Source organism: Mustela erminea, chromosome 1, assembly GCF_009829155.1.
Source record: "Mustela erminea isolate mMusErm1 chromosome 1, mMusErm1.Pri, whole genome shotgun sequence".
NCBI classification, from domain to species: domain Eukaryota; kingdom Metazoa; phylum Chordata; class Mammalia; order Carnivora; family Mustelidae; genus Mustela; species Mustela erminea.
In genome coordinates this window covers 103,684,708-103,702,414 of record NC_045614.1, presented here as the reverse complement: position 1 = coordinate 103,702,414, position 17,707 = coordinate 103,684,708, and the positions used below count along the sequence as shown (strand labels likewise).

At 34.6% G+C, this 17,707-nt stretch overlaps 1 protein-coding gene across 19 annotated transcripts in view; it reads left to right on the top strand.

Annotated features, from left to right (window-relative positions):
- Nucleotides 1-17,707, top strand: part of DLG1 (discs large MAGUK scaffold protein 1) — a 255,691-nt gene that overhangs the window by 110,106 nt on the left and 127,878 nt on the right. For 3 of the 19 annotated variants that reach the window (XM_032337164.1, XM_032337153.1, XM_032337155.1), the window contains exon 1: nucleotides 616-1,040. The exons of 13 other annotated variants lie outside the window; for them this stretch is intronic. In XM_032337164.1, the coding sequence (XP_032193055.1) occupies nucleotides 807-1,040 (234 nt within the window). In that variant the 5' untranslated portion in view covers nucleotides 616-806. Of the gene's footprint in view, nucleotides 1-614; nucleotides 1,041-17,707 lie in introns of those variants that run through there. 3 more of the 19 variants (XM_032337144.1, XM_032337126.1, XM_032337170.1) reach the window with 2 other exon arrangements.

Here is a 17,707-nt window from a genome sequence, read left to right as displayed (position 1 = left end):
ATACTTATTTCGCTGATTAATCTGTTTTTGGCTCCAGACTCCATTATCAAAGCATTAAGAACCAATATATTATATAAAATGATCATGCCATATTACAAGTGGATTTTCCTCTAGTGTTAGATCCTCAGAGTTGAATGTAAATAGTACCTTTAAAAAACTTAGAGCCTAATTAATGTGAGCTCCTTCCTGATGTGGAAATTTATATATGAATGACAAAGTCTCCTTCAGTAAAATTAAACAATCAGAACTGTTGGCAAGAAAATCCTCTTGTATATTTGAATTCAGTTCATATTTATAATTATTTAAGCAGTGAAGATGACACTGGATTTTACTACAGACTGAGATTGAAACTTCGTAATCCAGGGTTTCTCCACCCTGTGCATTAAATCATGCATCCCCAAAGGGTCTTGGTAGTCCAGTGTTTATAACATCCTTCTTTACCTGCTAATCGACCTCACTTCCTGGATTTCATTCCGTCTAGTTATCAGCTAACAAAAGAACAGCTTTTGGTTCCTGCAGACGCTGGTGAAAAAATAATCATGAGAAAGCCATCAACCTTATGCCGTCTTTTTTGTCTGCAAATATAAACTCAGACATCATACAACTAACAGGTACAGAGGGAAGATACAAGCTCTTTCATGGGAAGAAATTACAGAGAAAATGAGCATCATTTCTCAAGATTTTTATTTTCCCTGATCTACAAGTGATGCTGCTGTAATTCTAGCTGCAGTTTTTACCGATCATTCACCACTCAGCAGCTGGTAGAGAAGTAAGACTGCTTGGCAACCACCTGCAGGGCTGCAGAGATGAATTACATTTTCGGGAACAACACACTTCTATACTCTCGCGCCAGTCGAGGAGGCAATACTAGCTCTAGCCATGGCTCAGTAGGCCCAAAGCAGAAACATTGGGCAAAAAAGGGTTCATCAGATGAACTGCAGGCTGAGCCAGAACCTTCACGCTGGCAGCAGATAGTTGCATTTTTCACTCGAAGACACAGCTTTATTGACTGCATCTCGGTAGCCACCAGCTCCACCCAGGTAACATACCACTTGTTGAAATTATTTTCAATATATTTTTGCTTTATGTTTGCTTTGCAGTTGTATTAATATAGATTTCTTATTATTTAAAATACAGTCTTATGTACTGAAACCTTGAGTGTGCAGAAATACATGTTTTCAGTCCATCTGTGTAGGTCTTTAGCATGGAAGGGGAAACAAAAAATATTTTCTCTTTTGCTCTTATGTAATACCAAACAATACAGGCTCTGATTCTGTTGAGGGACTTCTCTAAAAATACAAACCATTCATACATAAATTACAGTGTAAATTAATAATGCTTGTCTCCTTATTTTTAGGCTGTTAAATGCTATAAAGTACAATGTCTAACCCAAAAAAAAGAAAACCACTTTAGCTTCTGTATGTCATTAGATAACCTTAGGAAGATTGTTATGGTAAAAAAACAGAAGATACAGAAAGATTTTTATTTTCTAGTGTTTTGAGAATAAATTGAATATAGTTTACTGTTGCTATATACTTATATCTTATGAAGTTATAATTATGGTTTATTCAAGGAATTTAGTTAATCTTTCCATTTCTGTATATATTATCTAGGGTTAATTTAAAAGCATTTAGCTTGTGTAACTACACAATTATAGGAATATTTTTTTTCAGATAGTCAGTTGACAGTTTAAAGAGATGAGCAACACTAAAAATCTCCCAAATTAAAAAAAAGAAGACCACATAAAACCAAATCTTTTTGATTTAAAAATAACGGGGAAATAGAAATTAATAGTAACTTAAGTGAAATACTCATTTGTCATTAAAGGAGGTTGGGGGACTATATTTTAAAATATTTTCTGTAGATATTAAACTTTAGTAAAAATGAAATGATAAGAAATAGTCTAATTTAAAAACAAGGGGAGATTGCTTTTGTCCTTTCACATCACTAATACTTAATAAAATTTATACACATATCCTAGTGCTTTTTAAAATAAATTTCTTTAAAACCATCTTTTTAAAAAATAATTAGAAGCAGCACAATAAACTGTCAACAGCTTCTTTCTTGCTTTTGGTTACCAGAATTAATCTTTCAATAGTTTTGATTTTAAAATATTGTCGAATTTCTTAAGTAAGAAATTGTATTTATTTTTCTAACATGTGTGAGAGAAATGGAATTACTGGGCTAGGAAGGATCATTAATTGTTCTTATATAGGCACCGATGTTAGTTTCAATCAAAACTTCAGAAGCAGTGGCATGATTTAACTCTCAAGATTGAACACTGCCTGAAGAATTTAACTAACTTGATTTGACTGCAGTTATACATACCAAAAAGGGATGCAAAAACTAAGATTTGGTGTTAATTCATAATAGATTAATATTAAATGATACTTTCTTTTGTTAATAGAAAAAGATGTGCTAAAAACTTTTAAAAACTTACATGAGGTTTATATAAGTACACAGTACTGTATATGTATACATACACACTACCACTGATACGTAATCTTATTAGAGGCATACAAATGAAAAGGCAAGCAAAATAGTTTACATGTAAAACTATTGAAACCACAGAATTACATTATAATTACTTAGGAATTGGAGAAAAAACTACTTATTATATTGTACTAAAATAGAGTCATAATTTCAGTAAAAACTATTCACAATTAATCCTACAAAGCCGTTTAAAATTTTATTTTCCTCCCATTTGGTTCAAATCATTTGTTACACTGATGAATGACTTAGTTTTTATTTCTTTCATACTTCTTTTTTACTTGTCTTTCATTACCTTTGTATTTCATTTTTAGAAATATAAACATTAGGTCAAAGATTTTAGCTTTTATTTCTCCTGCTCTAAAGTACCATTATACCATTTTTCATTCTGTATATTTTTCTAACTGATGATTGGGATATTTTATATATCCAGGTCTTTTGTTGTAACTCACTGGAATTCATTTTACTGGATAAAATATGATAGGACTGAGATAGAACACTAGACAGATTTGGATCTGGACTGATGATAGACCTGTTTCATCTACTGACCCATAGCAGACGGTTTTTAATTTGTAGCACCAGAAGGATTTGCGTATTGTTAAAAACAAGTAGATTAATGAAATTTTGTAATTTATTGAACATATACTATGTTTCTGTGAAGATAGTATTATGATAGTGTTTTGTTCTGTAATTGATAAATAGCAGCAATGATAACCAGATTTTCTATTTCATTGTTGTTAGAAATATTTTTTCTAAGATTTGATAGCAAGATTTAAGTTTGAATGTAATTTCTTGTAACTATGCAGCATGATACTTTCAGCAGTGTGGAGAATTGCTATTAAATCCAGTTTTATTAATTTGAAAGTCATTACCCTGATTTAATAACCCCTCAATACCTTCTGTAAATAAAAAGAAAATTTATTTAGGGATTCATTTAAGTTACTTGTGTGTTAGAAATATTCACATTCATAACTCAGATTATGTGCCAGTTTCTACTATAATATCTGGAATTTAGTATGAAGTCATTAATTTTTTTTTTAATGTTAAGGAAGCTAAGTAGTTATAAACTTCTGCAAGACCCTCTCCCCCCCTCCCCCCCTTCTAGGATAGGGCTTGGCATGTAGATGGTGCTCAGTAAATGTTTATAGAATTGATTATTTTCCATTTCAGTCACCAAAACCTTGTTAGTTTATGACCTTCCAAAATATAGTACCTAATCCTAAACCTCCTGGGTACCTGTTTTTCTTGGATCCACTTTCCTTCCCTCACCAGTGCCTTTAGTTCTTCACAGTACCCCATTTCTCTCTGTTTCCCTTCTCCTCCCCTCCATTCTTCATGTTTACTTCAGGTCACACAAATTCCCCATGTACCTGATTTCCTCACCCCTCTGGGTCCCCACACAATAATGTTAACTGTACAGTTTACAAACTATTTCTAGTCTTTGTCATTTGGTTATATCCCAGAAATTCACATGAATTGCCTTTTTTTTTTTTTTTTAAGGCTTTTGTTTATTTGACAGATAACAAACAGAGGGAGCAGTAGAGGGAGGGAGAGAGAGAGAAGCAGGCTCTTCACTGAGCCGGAAGCCCTACGTGGGGCTTGATCCCAGGACTCTGGGATCCTGACCTGAGTTGAATGAGACACCTAACCAATTTGAGGCAGCCAGGTGCCCTTGGGTTGTTGTTTTTGTTTGTTTGTTTAATGTTAAATTAAAAGGAGTTTCTAATTTTTTTTTTACTTTGTTGTAAGTTTTTCTGTTTTGTGCTTCATACTACTTATGTTCTTAATTTTGAATAATTATTACAGAAAAAAAGGGCCTACATGTTGTCAAACCTTCCTCATGTCTTTACCTCAGAATTTCCCCTATTCTTGCATTTAGGATCACTTAATGCCAGTCTGCCCTGTCCTTTTTAGCACACTCACCTCTATTCCAGACTAGGACTAATTTTTAAATTCATGAGGGTTTTAAAGAACTCCAGTATTTCTAGTCTTTGCTACTTGATTAGCCTTCTTGGTGATATCAGTGTTTATTAATGAGTGTAGTAGTAATATTAAACTTAGAACAGCTGTGAAGTGGTAGGTCACTTTGAATGTGTGTTTAGCAGCTGTGCCTGTGTTTTGGACCACCTAAAAATCCCTAGCATGGATCATTATAAATAGCCATTATAAATTCTGCCTTTCCCCCAACAACTGACATGGCAGGTTGAGCTGAAAACAATAAAGTTCTTTTCTAGGAGTGAATGGAACAGACATGATGACTTATCATAATTGAAGTAGAACAATAAAATTTTAAGAATTGAATAGTTTTCTTTTTAGAGGAAAAACCTGTCCTGCATTAAAATGCAGGAAAACACTTTTCAGATACCCATGTATGGAAAAATATATAGGCTAATTTGTATAAAAAGAATACTGTTCGTCCAAACAGATACAGTCTAGATTATTAAGGATTTAAATCTGTAGAGCTGTGCATTGGATATGTTATCCAAAAATGTATATAATACTCTCAACCTCATGAGTTAATTCTATTAAATTATTTAATATATGTATCATACTTAGAACAGTGCCTGGCAGCTATTACTAATATTATTATTTTCTTTTTAGATTACTTAACTTTTGATAGCCCATGAACAAATTCAAATATAGATAATTAGGAATTAGACCACCCAGGGTAGTGCAGTCTATTCAGATATTCAGTAAATTGTGTTGACTGAATAAGCTAACTCTAAGTACAGCCATGTACTTTTTTAAGAATTCCAAACCTCAGCACCTTTAATCGTAGAATTTAAGGGGAGATGAGCCTAAAGAGAACCTCACTTCTTGGTGAGACGTCCAATTCCCTGGCTTTTCCTCTCCTCCCAACATTCCCTTTTGCAAATTGTTAAACAAGTCACAAGTAGACAACAAAGTTAACTGATTGTTCATCTTTTACCAAGCTTTCCTAGGTGTATCATCAGGACTAATTTTATACTCTATATCCTTTTGTCCTTAATCACCCCAAAAAGTCCAAACCTTCCAGATCACTCTCATTCATTTCCTTATCCTCAAACTCTTTGTGATGGATCACCCTTTTTTTCTCTCAGGTACTTGGCATTTCCCTGAGGATACTGTTTTGTACTATACCCTCACAAAAAGTGGAAGTTTTGTCTATCTTTCTTGCTTATCAGTGATATTTATGGATGAGTGTATTTCCCCTCTCTTTAAAAAAAAAAAATGTAGGGCGCCTGGGTGGCTCAGCGGGTTAAAGCCTCTGCCTTTGGCCCAGGTCATGATCCCAGGGTCCTGGGATCGAGCCCCGCATCAGGCTCTCTGCTCAGTGCAGAGCCTGCTTCTCTCTCTCTCTCTCTGCCTGCCTCTCTGCCTACTTGTGTTCTCTGTCAAATAAATAAATAAAATCTTTAAAAAATAAATAAATAAAAAATTAAAAAAAATGTAGATGGCATCAGATAATATTTTCCGCTTCCCCTCCTTTTCTAGTCATCTGCATCTCTCTCAGTCACTCCTGCTCATTGATGATTTGAACACCTGGTACTGTTTTTTTTCTGCCCACTATTCCTGTAATTATTCTTAGTGATTTTCAGTATCCTTGTGTGATCTATCCAAAATCTTGACTTTCTCAATTCTTTGATATCCTTATCTCTAGGAACCTTGTCTTTTCTTTCACTTGGGTGACCTGCTTAGTTACATTTAAAACCTTATTACCATTGACTGTACACTTAGAAAATCTTAGTTGCAAGCATTTCAAACAGTCTGACTAGCACTTACTTTCTTTTTAGCTCATTTCTCCTATTACAGTGATTTTTTTGAAAAATTTATCTTCTGAAGACCTTCAGCATAATTTTCTATTATCTATCACTCCTTTCATGCTTTCACTTCCCTCCTTGCCTCACTCAGATTCCTTGGTCCATGACTAAGAGTGCTGCCTTTCATTAACTGTTGCCCCTTCATTGGTAAGATTCAACTTTGGTTAATTGCAACTCTGCCTCCTACATACTGGCTCCAAAGGTGCACATTAAATTTCCAAGAGTCACTGCCTGGCCCTCATTCTCAGTTGATGATCTTACTCTTTATTCTACCTTGTTAAAATGAATGATCCATCTGTATTCCTACAGCTCACCCTTCACTTCTTAGTCCCTTCAACTATTCAAGAACTGAAATTCTCTCTTCACTGCATTACCTTTCTCCTTCTACCAAATCATTCTCATCAGCATATATATCTCTTCTAATACCTCTCATTAAAACAACCAACCAGAAAATCCTCTTTTGGAGTAGATTGTCAAATCCAATGATTGGTTCAAAGTTTTTGTTTTACTTGACCCCATAACAGCTTTTACACAGTTGACCGTTCCCTCCTTTAAATTCCTTTCACCTTTGACTCTTGAATACTACCTTTCCAGTATTCTCCCAAACTCAGTTTCCTTTGCAGTATTCTCCTCCTCTTTCTACCACTAAATGTTAGAGTGCCTCAGGGCTCAGTCCTTGAGCTTCTGTCTTTTTATACTCACATATCAGGTGATCTCATCCAGTCCTGTGCCTTTAAATAACATCAGTATTTGTATCTTTAGCCCAGAGCTAATCCTTGTACACTAGACTTGTATATTTAACTTCCTGTTCAGTATCTCCACTTGGATTAAATACCTGAAAGTTAACATGTCAAAAACAAGTGTCTAATTTTATTGTTCTCCCCGTCATCTTCTTTCACCATCACTCACTGAGATGCTGAAGATAGAAACTCTTAGAATCGTTTTCTGTTATTTTTTCCTTTGGTCCACATTCCGTCTAACAGCAGATCCTATTGGCTCTATGTCCAGGATATATTTATGATGTGGCCACTTTTTAGAATTTCCGGAACTACTAGTTTTAAATTATTTAATTTTTTGCCTGAACTACAGCAGTAGACCTCTTACTGGTCTCCCTGTCTCTATTCTTTAAACAGTCTGTTCACCCATTAGCCAGCATCATCCTTTGAGAATGTCAGTACTTTATTTTTAACCCTTCTGTGGCTTCTGATCCAATATATAGTAAAATTCTAAATCCTTCTTAACTTTACAGCCCAAAATGCCTATATGATCTCACCCCAGAAGTACATCCAGTCGTGTTTGCTACTGCTCCCTCACTTACTCTGCTCTGGTTATACTGGCCTTGTTCCTGTTCCTCAGATATATCAGATGTGGCCATCTAAGAGCCTTTATCTTGATGTTCCCTTCTTTCCGGTAGATATTCTCATGGTTCATTCCCTCACTGCCTTCAGATATCCCTTTATCTGTGCTTTTTCACAGGGCCTTCCAAGATGCTTATCTTAGGTTGCAGGTTCTCTTTCACTCCAAACATTACTGTCTTCTTACCTTCACAAAATTGTTTCCTTACAGTATTCAATATTGTCTGATTCTTTACTATTACAAATTTTTCTGTCCATCAGAATTTCTCCCTTAGACCTTCTATGAACAATATGTCACCCTTTATCTAGTGTTATTCTGATCCTCTAGCTGATGATTCTCTTCCTCTTTACCCATCTGGGAAGAGATACGCATGAGGAGGTGAGAGAGAGAGAAAAGAGAGAAACCATTCAATTTCATTATAATTAGGATGACTGTGTAACTCATCAACCAAACTGGAGTACTTTTGATGGAAAGAGAAAACTATTAATAAATAAAGTGGGACAACAGGCGTAAATATAGACTTAGCAAGCAAACAGAGGCGTATGGTACATCATTTATAGCCATTTATCTGCTGATTTTTCTCACCAGGCAGCAAGTCTGAATAGTCACACCAAGATATCTCCACCTTGAGATATCGTGCCTAATGACAGTTGTATTTTGAAGTGTTATGTCAAATTTATATATTTTTCTTCACCTCTGAGGAATGAAATTGGTTATATTCAGCAATATATTGCCTTTGTATTAAACTAGAATATATAGAAAGTAGGTAGTCCGTTTCTAGGAGAATAGTTAGAAATAGTCTCCTTTGGGTATTGACAGACCAAGAAACCAAGGTTAGGATAAAAATTCTTCTATACTGGTTGTGAGGTGCTGCCTGTTGACAAAGTTTAATTGCCCACTCAAAAGGCCACTAAAGCTCAGTGGTAAGATTGGTACCATGACTCAGATTTAGAAATTAATTGTTCCCCTTTTCACCTGAAGAAAGTTGTGGAATTTCTTACAGGGAAATTTATATGTACCCACTAAAAATTTGTTCAAACAATGTTTAAGACCCAGTCATTTTTACAGTAAGACACTTTAGAAAAGTGTAGAGATGAGGATTAAACAACAACAAAAAGTGTTATAATGGTTATATAAGCCGTTTAAAAATACCAAATTGACCATACAGTCCAGCATTGCACTCCTTGGTATTTACCCAGATGTGTTAAAAACTTGTGTCCACATGAAAACCTGCACACTTGTTTATAGCACCTTTATTTATGATTGTCAGAACTTGCAAGCAACCAAAATGTCCTTCAGTGGGTGAATGGATAAATAAACTCTGGTACCTTCAGACAGAGGAATTGATTTATCACTAAAAAGAAATGAAAAGACATGGAGGAACCTTAAATGCGTGTTACCCAGTGAAAGAAGCCGATCTAAAAAGGCTGCGTACCCTATCCTTTTAACTATGTGACCTTCTGGAAAACAGAAAACTATGGAGACAGTACAAAGATTAGTGGTTTCCAAGGGCTAGGGAAGAATGATGATGAATAGGTAGAACACAGAGGACTTTTAGAATAGTAATACTCTTCTGTATGATCTTATATTGGAAGGCAAATGACATTATACATTTGTTACAACCTATAGAATGTCCAAGAGTGAACCCTGAACTATGAACTTTGGATAATAGTGGTGTGTCAGTGCAGCTTCATCATTTGTACAAATGTATCACTCTGGTGGTAAATGTTGATGATGGGAAGACTAGGGTGTGTGGGCATAGGCTATGTGGGAACTCTGTACTTTATCCTCAAGTTTGCTTTGAACCTAAAAACTGCTTTAAAAAATAAAGCCTATTAAAAAAATTAGTATCTTAATGGAGATTCAATTGGCTATAGCTTAAAGAACTAAATAAGTGAAATTTGTTTATATAAGCTCTTTATAAATAGGAAATGTGTTGTATTCATCTTTGTATAGTGTCATGATTGTTAGATGGCCCTTTTGTCAAGGACAGATAGGTAAAAAGAAATTTCACAAGCTGCAGCTTATATATTTTTAATATATTCAAACAGGTTTTAAAGTTAACCTTTAAAATAATGTGTTAAATAACAGTGCTGAAAAATTATCCACTTCTCATGAGGTCAAGATAAGACATTCAGCCTTTGTAACATTTTTGCCTGTATTTTCAAGCAGTGTTTGTTTTATGAGATTTGTACTTCATACCTCTTATCACAACTATAATCAATTTATTCAGGTAATCAGTTGGGAATGATTTAATATTAGCTGCTGAACCATAAGCTTCACAAGAGCTGATAGTATAAGATGCGTATTTCCTTATATCCCCAGTAACTAGCATGGTGAATGCGCTTGAAAAATATTTGTTGAACTAATAAGCAAATGTTATATACTTGTTTATTTTCATTTAATCTGATGCTGGCTGTGAGGAAGTTTGGAGCTTCTGAATATGGTTTGGCCACTATAAATTTCCCAGGCACTTTATATGTAGAACTATGGCTTAAAATTTTTTTTTAATTAAATTAATTTATTTATTTTCAGAAAAACAGTATTCATTGTTTTTTCACCACACCCAGTGCTCCATGCAATCCGTGCCCTCTATAATACCCACCACTTGGTACCCCGACCTACCCCCCCCCCACTTCAAACCCCTCAGATTGTTTTTCGGAGTCCATAGTCTCTCATGATTCACCTCCCCTTCCAATTTACCCCAACTCCGTTCTCCTCTCTAACACCCCTTGTCCTCCATGATATTTGTTATGCTCCACAAATACGGCTGCCTTCGACTTAAAATTTGAAAAAAAATTTTTTTAAATTAAAAAAACTCTACACTACAGGATTTTGCAAAATCATGTATATTTCAAAAGTAATCCAAAGCTCTCTGCGAAAAAAATTAGGCATATGTATTTCTGTACATATGAAGAATTTAAATTTATATCGTTAAAATTTGACTTAGATTCATTTTCTTTAAAGATTTTTTTCTGTGTTATTCTTTGTACTTCCTGGCACTCTAATTTAGATTACATTTCAGTCCTCCATTTTTAAAATTTAGAATTTTTATAAAGGCAAAAATAGTTGTTCAGACCATGTGGAGAACAGTAGCCTACAATTAACACCTTATTTAACAAACTTTAAATAAACCAACTGATGTAATAATTTTACAGGCATATGCAAATCAATCAAAAAAGACTGGACCTATTTTGTGCACGAATAAACCAACTGGCAATGACATCTGGAGGTAGTGGAATTTTAGGAAAGCCTAAACACAACTACTTCTGCCTCTAGATAAATGTATTTAAAAGACTTTCTCCCTTACCTCTTAAAAGGATTCCTGCCTATTAATTCTTTATCCTTTAGTAAACCCCAGTTTAATCCTATATTTCAGAACAGTATTTTTTAGTTTTTGTGAAATCTAAATTGTGGCTATTAATTTAGCCAGCTCTGGAATGTGAAGCAGTTATTGTTATGACAGAATAGGACCAGTTGATTGCCTTACAGATTTTTTGTTGGTCCTGAGAGAAATAACTAGAGATTATAATCTGAGATTTGGATCAAAACACATTTCCAGCTTCATTTTTCTGTATTTAACTCTGACTGATCTTGGTAGAGCGACCTAAGATCTACAAAGTATTACAAATTTGAAAAAAATCAGTTTGAAGTTATTTTGAAAATTGGAGATAACAAGATGCATATCCCAATGTTAGGATTAATTGCTTCATCTATACTAAGTACCATAAGCAGGATTTGGCAGGGGGGTGGGTAAGAATGGGAAGCAAAACAAAAATCACGTCATTTTAATCACTCTTCCCGAACTGAAAGGCTACATACAGTATAGAGCCTATATTCTTTCAGATATAAGAACACTGCTTTATTATATAAGCCTTTTTTATAAAAATATTTTAAGTAACTGTAGATTAAATTTGAAATTTCTATATGTATTATTTTTTTATTTTCAATTCCATGATCTTATGGGAGGAGTTGCATATTTTTATTATCATAGATAAATGAAGTTTTATTGGAACACAGCTCCGTTTGTGTATTGGGTATAGCCATTTTCAAGCACAAAGTTGGGTAGTTGCAACACAGAAACATGGCCCATAAAGTCTAAAATATGTATTATCTGGCCCTTTTTCGAAAATGTTTGCCAAGAGCGCCTGGGTGGCTCAGTGGGTTGGGCTGCTGCCTTCGGCTCGGGTCATGATCTCAGGGTCCTGGGATCAAGTCCCACGTCAGGCTCTTTGCTCAGCGAGGGGCCTACTTCCCTTCCTCTCTCTCTGCCTGCTTGTGATCTCTCTCTGTCAAATAAATAAATAAAATCTTTAAAAAAAAAAGAAAATGTTTGCCAGTCCTTGAGCTAAGGACTGAACAAGTATTCTGTTTCTTTTGGGGGGTATTATATATTGTCTTTGTGGTAAAACATGATAGTAACAATAAGGACCAAATAACTCTTCTGAAAATATTTTAAAAAGACAGTGTAGCATACTGGGTGAGCAGCCTGTTGTTAGAGGATAATGGCCTGAGTTTGTTTCTGTTCTGCTGTTTACTAGCTGTGGCACTTTAGACAAATACATCTAAATTCTTTGAATCTCTTTCCTCCACCTGTAGAAAATAGAGATGAAAAAGTGTTATCCACATCAAGATTTAGTGGAAATTAAATGAGGCAGTATAAGCAAAGCCCTAATAATACCTGATAATCATCATCATTACCATCTTCATTACCACTATTATCAGTAGTTCCACAAAATATTCTGTTTTTGTTTTTTGTTTTTTGTTTTTTTAAGTGAGGAATCTAGATGTGGGAGAAGCAATCTAATTATAGAGTGGTAAAGAATTATGTTTAACCAGAGGCTTGGTAACCTTGACAGGGTATCCAGTGAGGAAAACAGGAACCACAGCATTTATTTTAACAGAATGTAATATTGGGGGAGGAAGGTGCTTTAAAAAAAAAAGAATTGGAGATTTGAAAAGGAAAAGTGAAACACCAAAGTAAAACAGATAGAAACCATAGGAAGCAGCTGCCACATGTGGTAGGGACCTAGAAACAAGCTGAAATTAGTAGAACCTAGAAATTTGGAAGATGGGCACCACAGCTTTTAAATATAAGCTGTCAGTGAAAAATACTAATACAGTTTTTAAAAGAGAAGAGGGGCACCTGGCATGCTTAGTTGGAAGAGCATGCACCTCTTGATGTTGGGTGGTGAGTCTGAGTCCCACATTGGTTGTAGAGATTACTTAAAAATAAAATCTTTAAAAATAAAAAAAGATGAAAATCTATTAAGCAAATGTACCTAAGCAAGACGTGTTTATTTTCAAATAGGACATTATTAGGCAACTAGCTACTGCTAGGTAGATAAAAACATGAACTGGCAATTTGGGGGCACTTTCATATTTTTGAGACTTCTGTCCTACGTTCATCAAATGATAGAACATCTTGAATACCTGATTGGTAGTGGCTCCCCAAGCACAGAAAAATCTTTTTGCAGTATCTCCTACATATATTTGATACTTGAATAAAGTCATGAAATTGAGCCATGTGGATATCTGAGGCAAAAGCATTCCTGGCAGAGACATAGTAAGTAAATAAAAGACTGAGACCAAACCAAGTTCAGGCTATTTGGAGAACAGCAGGGAGGTCAGTATGGCTGAAACAGTTAAGTGGTAGGAGAATAGTAGAAAGGCAACAGGGGCTGGAATCATTACGGACTTCTAGAAGAATGAATAGAATAGGGTAAACGTATGATTACTAGAAAGCATTGAGGGCGCATTTTATATTAGTAATCATGAACTCCATGACTGTGTAGGTTTCTCTAACCATTTTCTGGTTTAAAAATCAGGTTAAAGTATATTGCAGTTTGTAGTTTCATACCTACTTGTTAATTATGTAACCATATCTTTAAATCCAAGTTTAAGGTCTCTTTACTTTAAATTTTTAGTGGTTGTTGATTCATCCTTCTACCAGCACAAAGTGAACGAGCTGAATGCTGATAGAATACCATCTTTTCATAATAAAGGGATGATAAACTTTACTTCATTGTCATGAATCTTGCCAGCAGAAATAGTTTCACGGACTAGGTAATCTGTGTGAAGTAACAAAACTGTACCCGTGTTTCTATAATAAGATTATTAATCACTGGATCTATTTTCTGATCTCTCCTTTGTTATTTTAAAATCAAAACTTTGGAATTTAACACCTAGTGATTTGTTTTAAAATGTACCTGGTTTATTGATGTTTGCTTCTGACATAATTATGATGTGGATGTCACATGTAGCTGGTTCAGATAACATTTTCCCCCCTGCAACAGGGGGGAGAGAGTCAGACTTAAATAATGAAAAATATCTTTATTCTAAAGATACTAGACCCCTGTTCAGTACAGTGATTCCCAAGTAGAGTTTTGATAAATCTGCTCTGCTGTATTCTTCTATAAACATTGCCGGATTTTTTTGTTTTCCGCCCCCTTCTAAACAGCTTCTTTGACATTTGATCAGAGAAGCATATCTCCTTACAGCATAGTAAATCTTTAAACGAAGGAACTTGGATTAAGAATATTAACTTTGCCATACAAAAATGAAATAAGGTACTTATTGACCAACAGTGGCACAAGAATAATTGCTTTTCCTTGTTATCTAAGGTATTAATAAAAGATTTGCTAATTCATGTATTTCATTTCCCCTAAATGTGGTATAAATTTATTTAGACCTTATTGAATCTTTGTGTATATTCTAAGCTCAGTTTACCTCATTCATATAACACGTCAATGTAAATTATCCTGTAATATGATTTCAGTTATCTTCAGATATTTATCTTCTGCTATGAAAATCATTTTAATAATTTAGCAATAAAAATGTATTCAGATAGCCTTGCAAATCTTTTATGCTTGGGTCTTTGATGTAAAAGGTTATTTTTAATAGCCAAAGTGGGTTCTTTTTTTTTTTTTTTTTAAGGTTTTATTTATTTATTTATTTGACAGAGAGAGAGAGAGAAAGAGAGAGAGATCACAAGTAGACAGAGAGGCAATCAGAGAGAGGGGAAAGCAGGTTCCCTGCTGAGCAGAAAGCCCGATGAGCTGGATCCCAGGACCCCGGGATCATGACCTGAGCCGAAGGCAGAGGCTTAACCTACTGAGCCACCCAGGCGCACCATGGGTGTTATTCTTAATAGTCCTTCCTAACTCCCAGTTGCCCATTATTCACCAGATGACACTAGGTGTACATTCAAAATCTATCTTGATTTGACTACTCATGTCCATTTTCACCAAGCCACTGATGACCTCTCAAGAAGCCTAATTGTCCTTTCTGTCTCTTCCTGTATCAGTCAGGATTCATATGCACATAAAAGAACCACTTGAGCTATTTTAAGCAGAATGCGATTTAATAAATGTGGGCTTACTCAATATGCCTTCCTGATTGTATGCTGAATTGGTTACACGGCTGGATTAGTTATCAGCTGTGGCTAGGAAATTGTGTGTGTTGATATGTTATTTGTTTTTGAAGTATTTTTCAGCAGTATTTGCTTTCTTAAGGAAGAGGCCAGGGGCATTTATTATTGCATGAATGGCAGTGAAAGAAGGTGGTGCATAGTCATGAATGTTGATATACAGTACACATTATGCACGTGGCTGTACCTAATAAGGCTTCAGACCACTTCAGTGAAAATCTGTTACATTTTAAAAGCTGATTTCATAATTTTAAGATCTTACATTGAATTTAAAATGTAAACTATGACGAAATTTAATAAGAATCTCTAAAAATGATTGTTTAAACACTTTCCCAGAAGCTGTCAATTTCATACTGTCGTAGAAAAAAGTACTTTTAAAATACGTACAAGCCAATTATTTTACAGGAATTTACAATTTTCTGCGATGTTCTTTGAGACACTGTTAATATTATAGCCTCTGTTGTCATGGAAACAAGCCTCTGAAGGCAGCCTCAGAGGCTAATGATTCCATGGTGTTGCTATGGATAGAAACAACTGAGACTGTTGTTAGTCACATGGTCATGATTAAAAAAAAAATCTCTTTGGAACTGATCTTACTGAGTGATACAAATGGAGCAGTAAAAGGATGATGGTATAACAGTTACCATTGTCTAATGAAATATGTATATAAGATTTTTCAAGTTAAAATGCTTATGCTGAATTTCTCCTTTTCTGTAATAACCCAAATATAATGGTGACTGTATTTTGCTACCTCATTGTTTACATTAGGATCTAAAGCATGACATTTTCCAATTTAGAATCTTCTACAACTCCCCAGAATTTTACCCTGCTCTAAATCCTGTGCTTAAAATATCCTCTTACCTTTTTATTTTACTCTATTATCAGATCTAACATCTGTGCTGTTCCCGTATCACTCAGCCTTCATTTGATTGTCTGTTATTTGTTTGGGGCTGTATTTTTGTTTCAGATGAACTAAATGAATTATTTTGCTGTTCTGTAATTCTTTGTTACCTGAATTCGTTATCAGCTGTGGCTAGGAAATTGTATGTATTGATAACGTTACTTATTTTTGAAGACTTTTTCAGCAGGATTTTCCTTTCTCAAGAAACTGGCAGAAGCTATGTTCTTTTTCAAACTACTTGTTCATTGCCATATAGAGAGTGGAGTGAATTAAGATGGCATAAGTTGTTTTAGGATTTCTTAAAAATGGTATTCAGATCCTTATCTAAAGGAGGTAGATTTCAGAAGAGACTTAAAGCCAAGGTTACCATGAGGTTTAAATGTAATATTAAAGGATTTATAGTTTATCATAAAGGTCTTGGAGAGCAGCTGCCTAGTGGAGATTTTTGTGCTTGATGTTGAAATTTGATATAAGCATTTAGCTCTGTCTTATTTTTATGTTAAAGTAATTATTAATCAGCTAATATCTGACCCTGTTGAAGAGGCATAAGGAAACTTTAGAGGTGATAGATATATCTAGTATCTTGATTGTAATGGTTTCACAGGTACATGCATATGTCTGAACTCATTTAAGTTGTTTACATTAAATGGGTAAAGTTTTTTGTATATCAATTTTACCTCAATAAAGCTGTTTTAAAAACCTGATATTACAAAAAATAATTATAAACTTTAGACTTTTTTTTTCTTTGATAGTGTGGATGACTGCAGCAGTTATTTTGTAGTGTATCAGTCAATTTGGGTTTGTCTGTTATTTGGTGATTGGATTCAGGTTACGCATCTTTGACTGGAGTTTCTGAGAAGTGATAGGTTCTTTATCCTATCAGGTAGCATGATTTTGAGTTGTCCCATCCTTGATACTGGTAACTTTGATTAAGATAGTATCTGCTAGATTTCTTCACTGTAATTAATAAGTGTTTTTAAGAGAAATACTTGAGTAGATCCATGTGTCCTATTTAAACTTTCATCTACTAGCATGAAAGGGAAGGTTCATTCAGCAGCATTGGAATTTTTATATCTATTGATTTTTTTGAATGTATTATTTCTGTGGTGGTTGCCAAATTATGATTTTAAAATTCCAGAATTCCTTCTACATCTTTTAGTTGGCATCCTACTATAAGGAAATGCTTTCTCATCTTTTCATTTATTTTTATAATTATTATATCAATATGGACTCTTGGAATCCTGTTTTTATTCTGTGTATGCCACTGTTATCTTTATTTCGAATCTCAAATTGTTCCCAGTCTGACTGATCAAAACTCTTCAAGCTCACTCCTGTGTCTTTTGTCCTGCCCTCATTATTCCATGAGCACTTCTGTATTTTCTGGCACAGCAAGTTGTTCTAGGATCTTATTGTACTTGCTAAGCTCTAGCACTGGAATTAGCCATTTTGAAATCCAAAGACTCCTAGCCTTTTGTTTGTTTGTTTGTTTGTTTTTTAATTTGAGAATTGGTATTTAGAAAACATGATCTGAATGCTAGGTGTGTTCATGCTATTGGTGTGTTACTGCCCCCAGATCTTCTTTGTGGGCAGAGTTAGGGAATATATGTATGTATACACACACGTATGTCTGTGTTTCCAAGTCTATCTCTATATATTGAAAGCTGTGCATTCATGCTAATACCTCCAGTTCTGTTCTGGAACCATAGATATCATGCTAATTTTTTCCCTTTC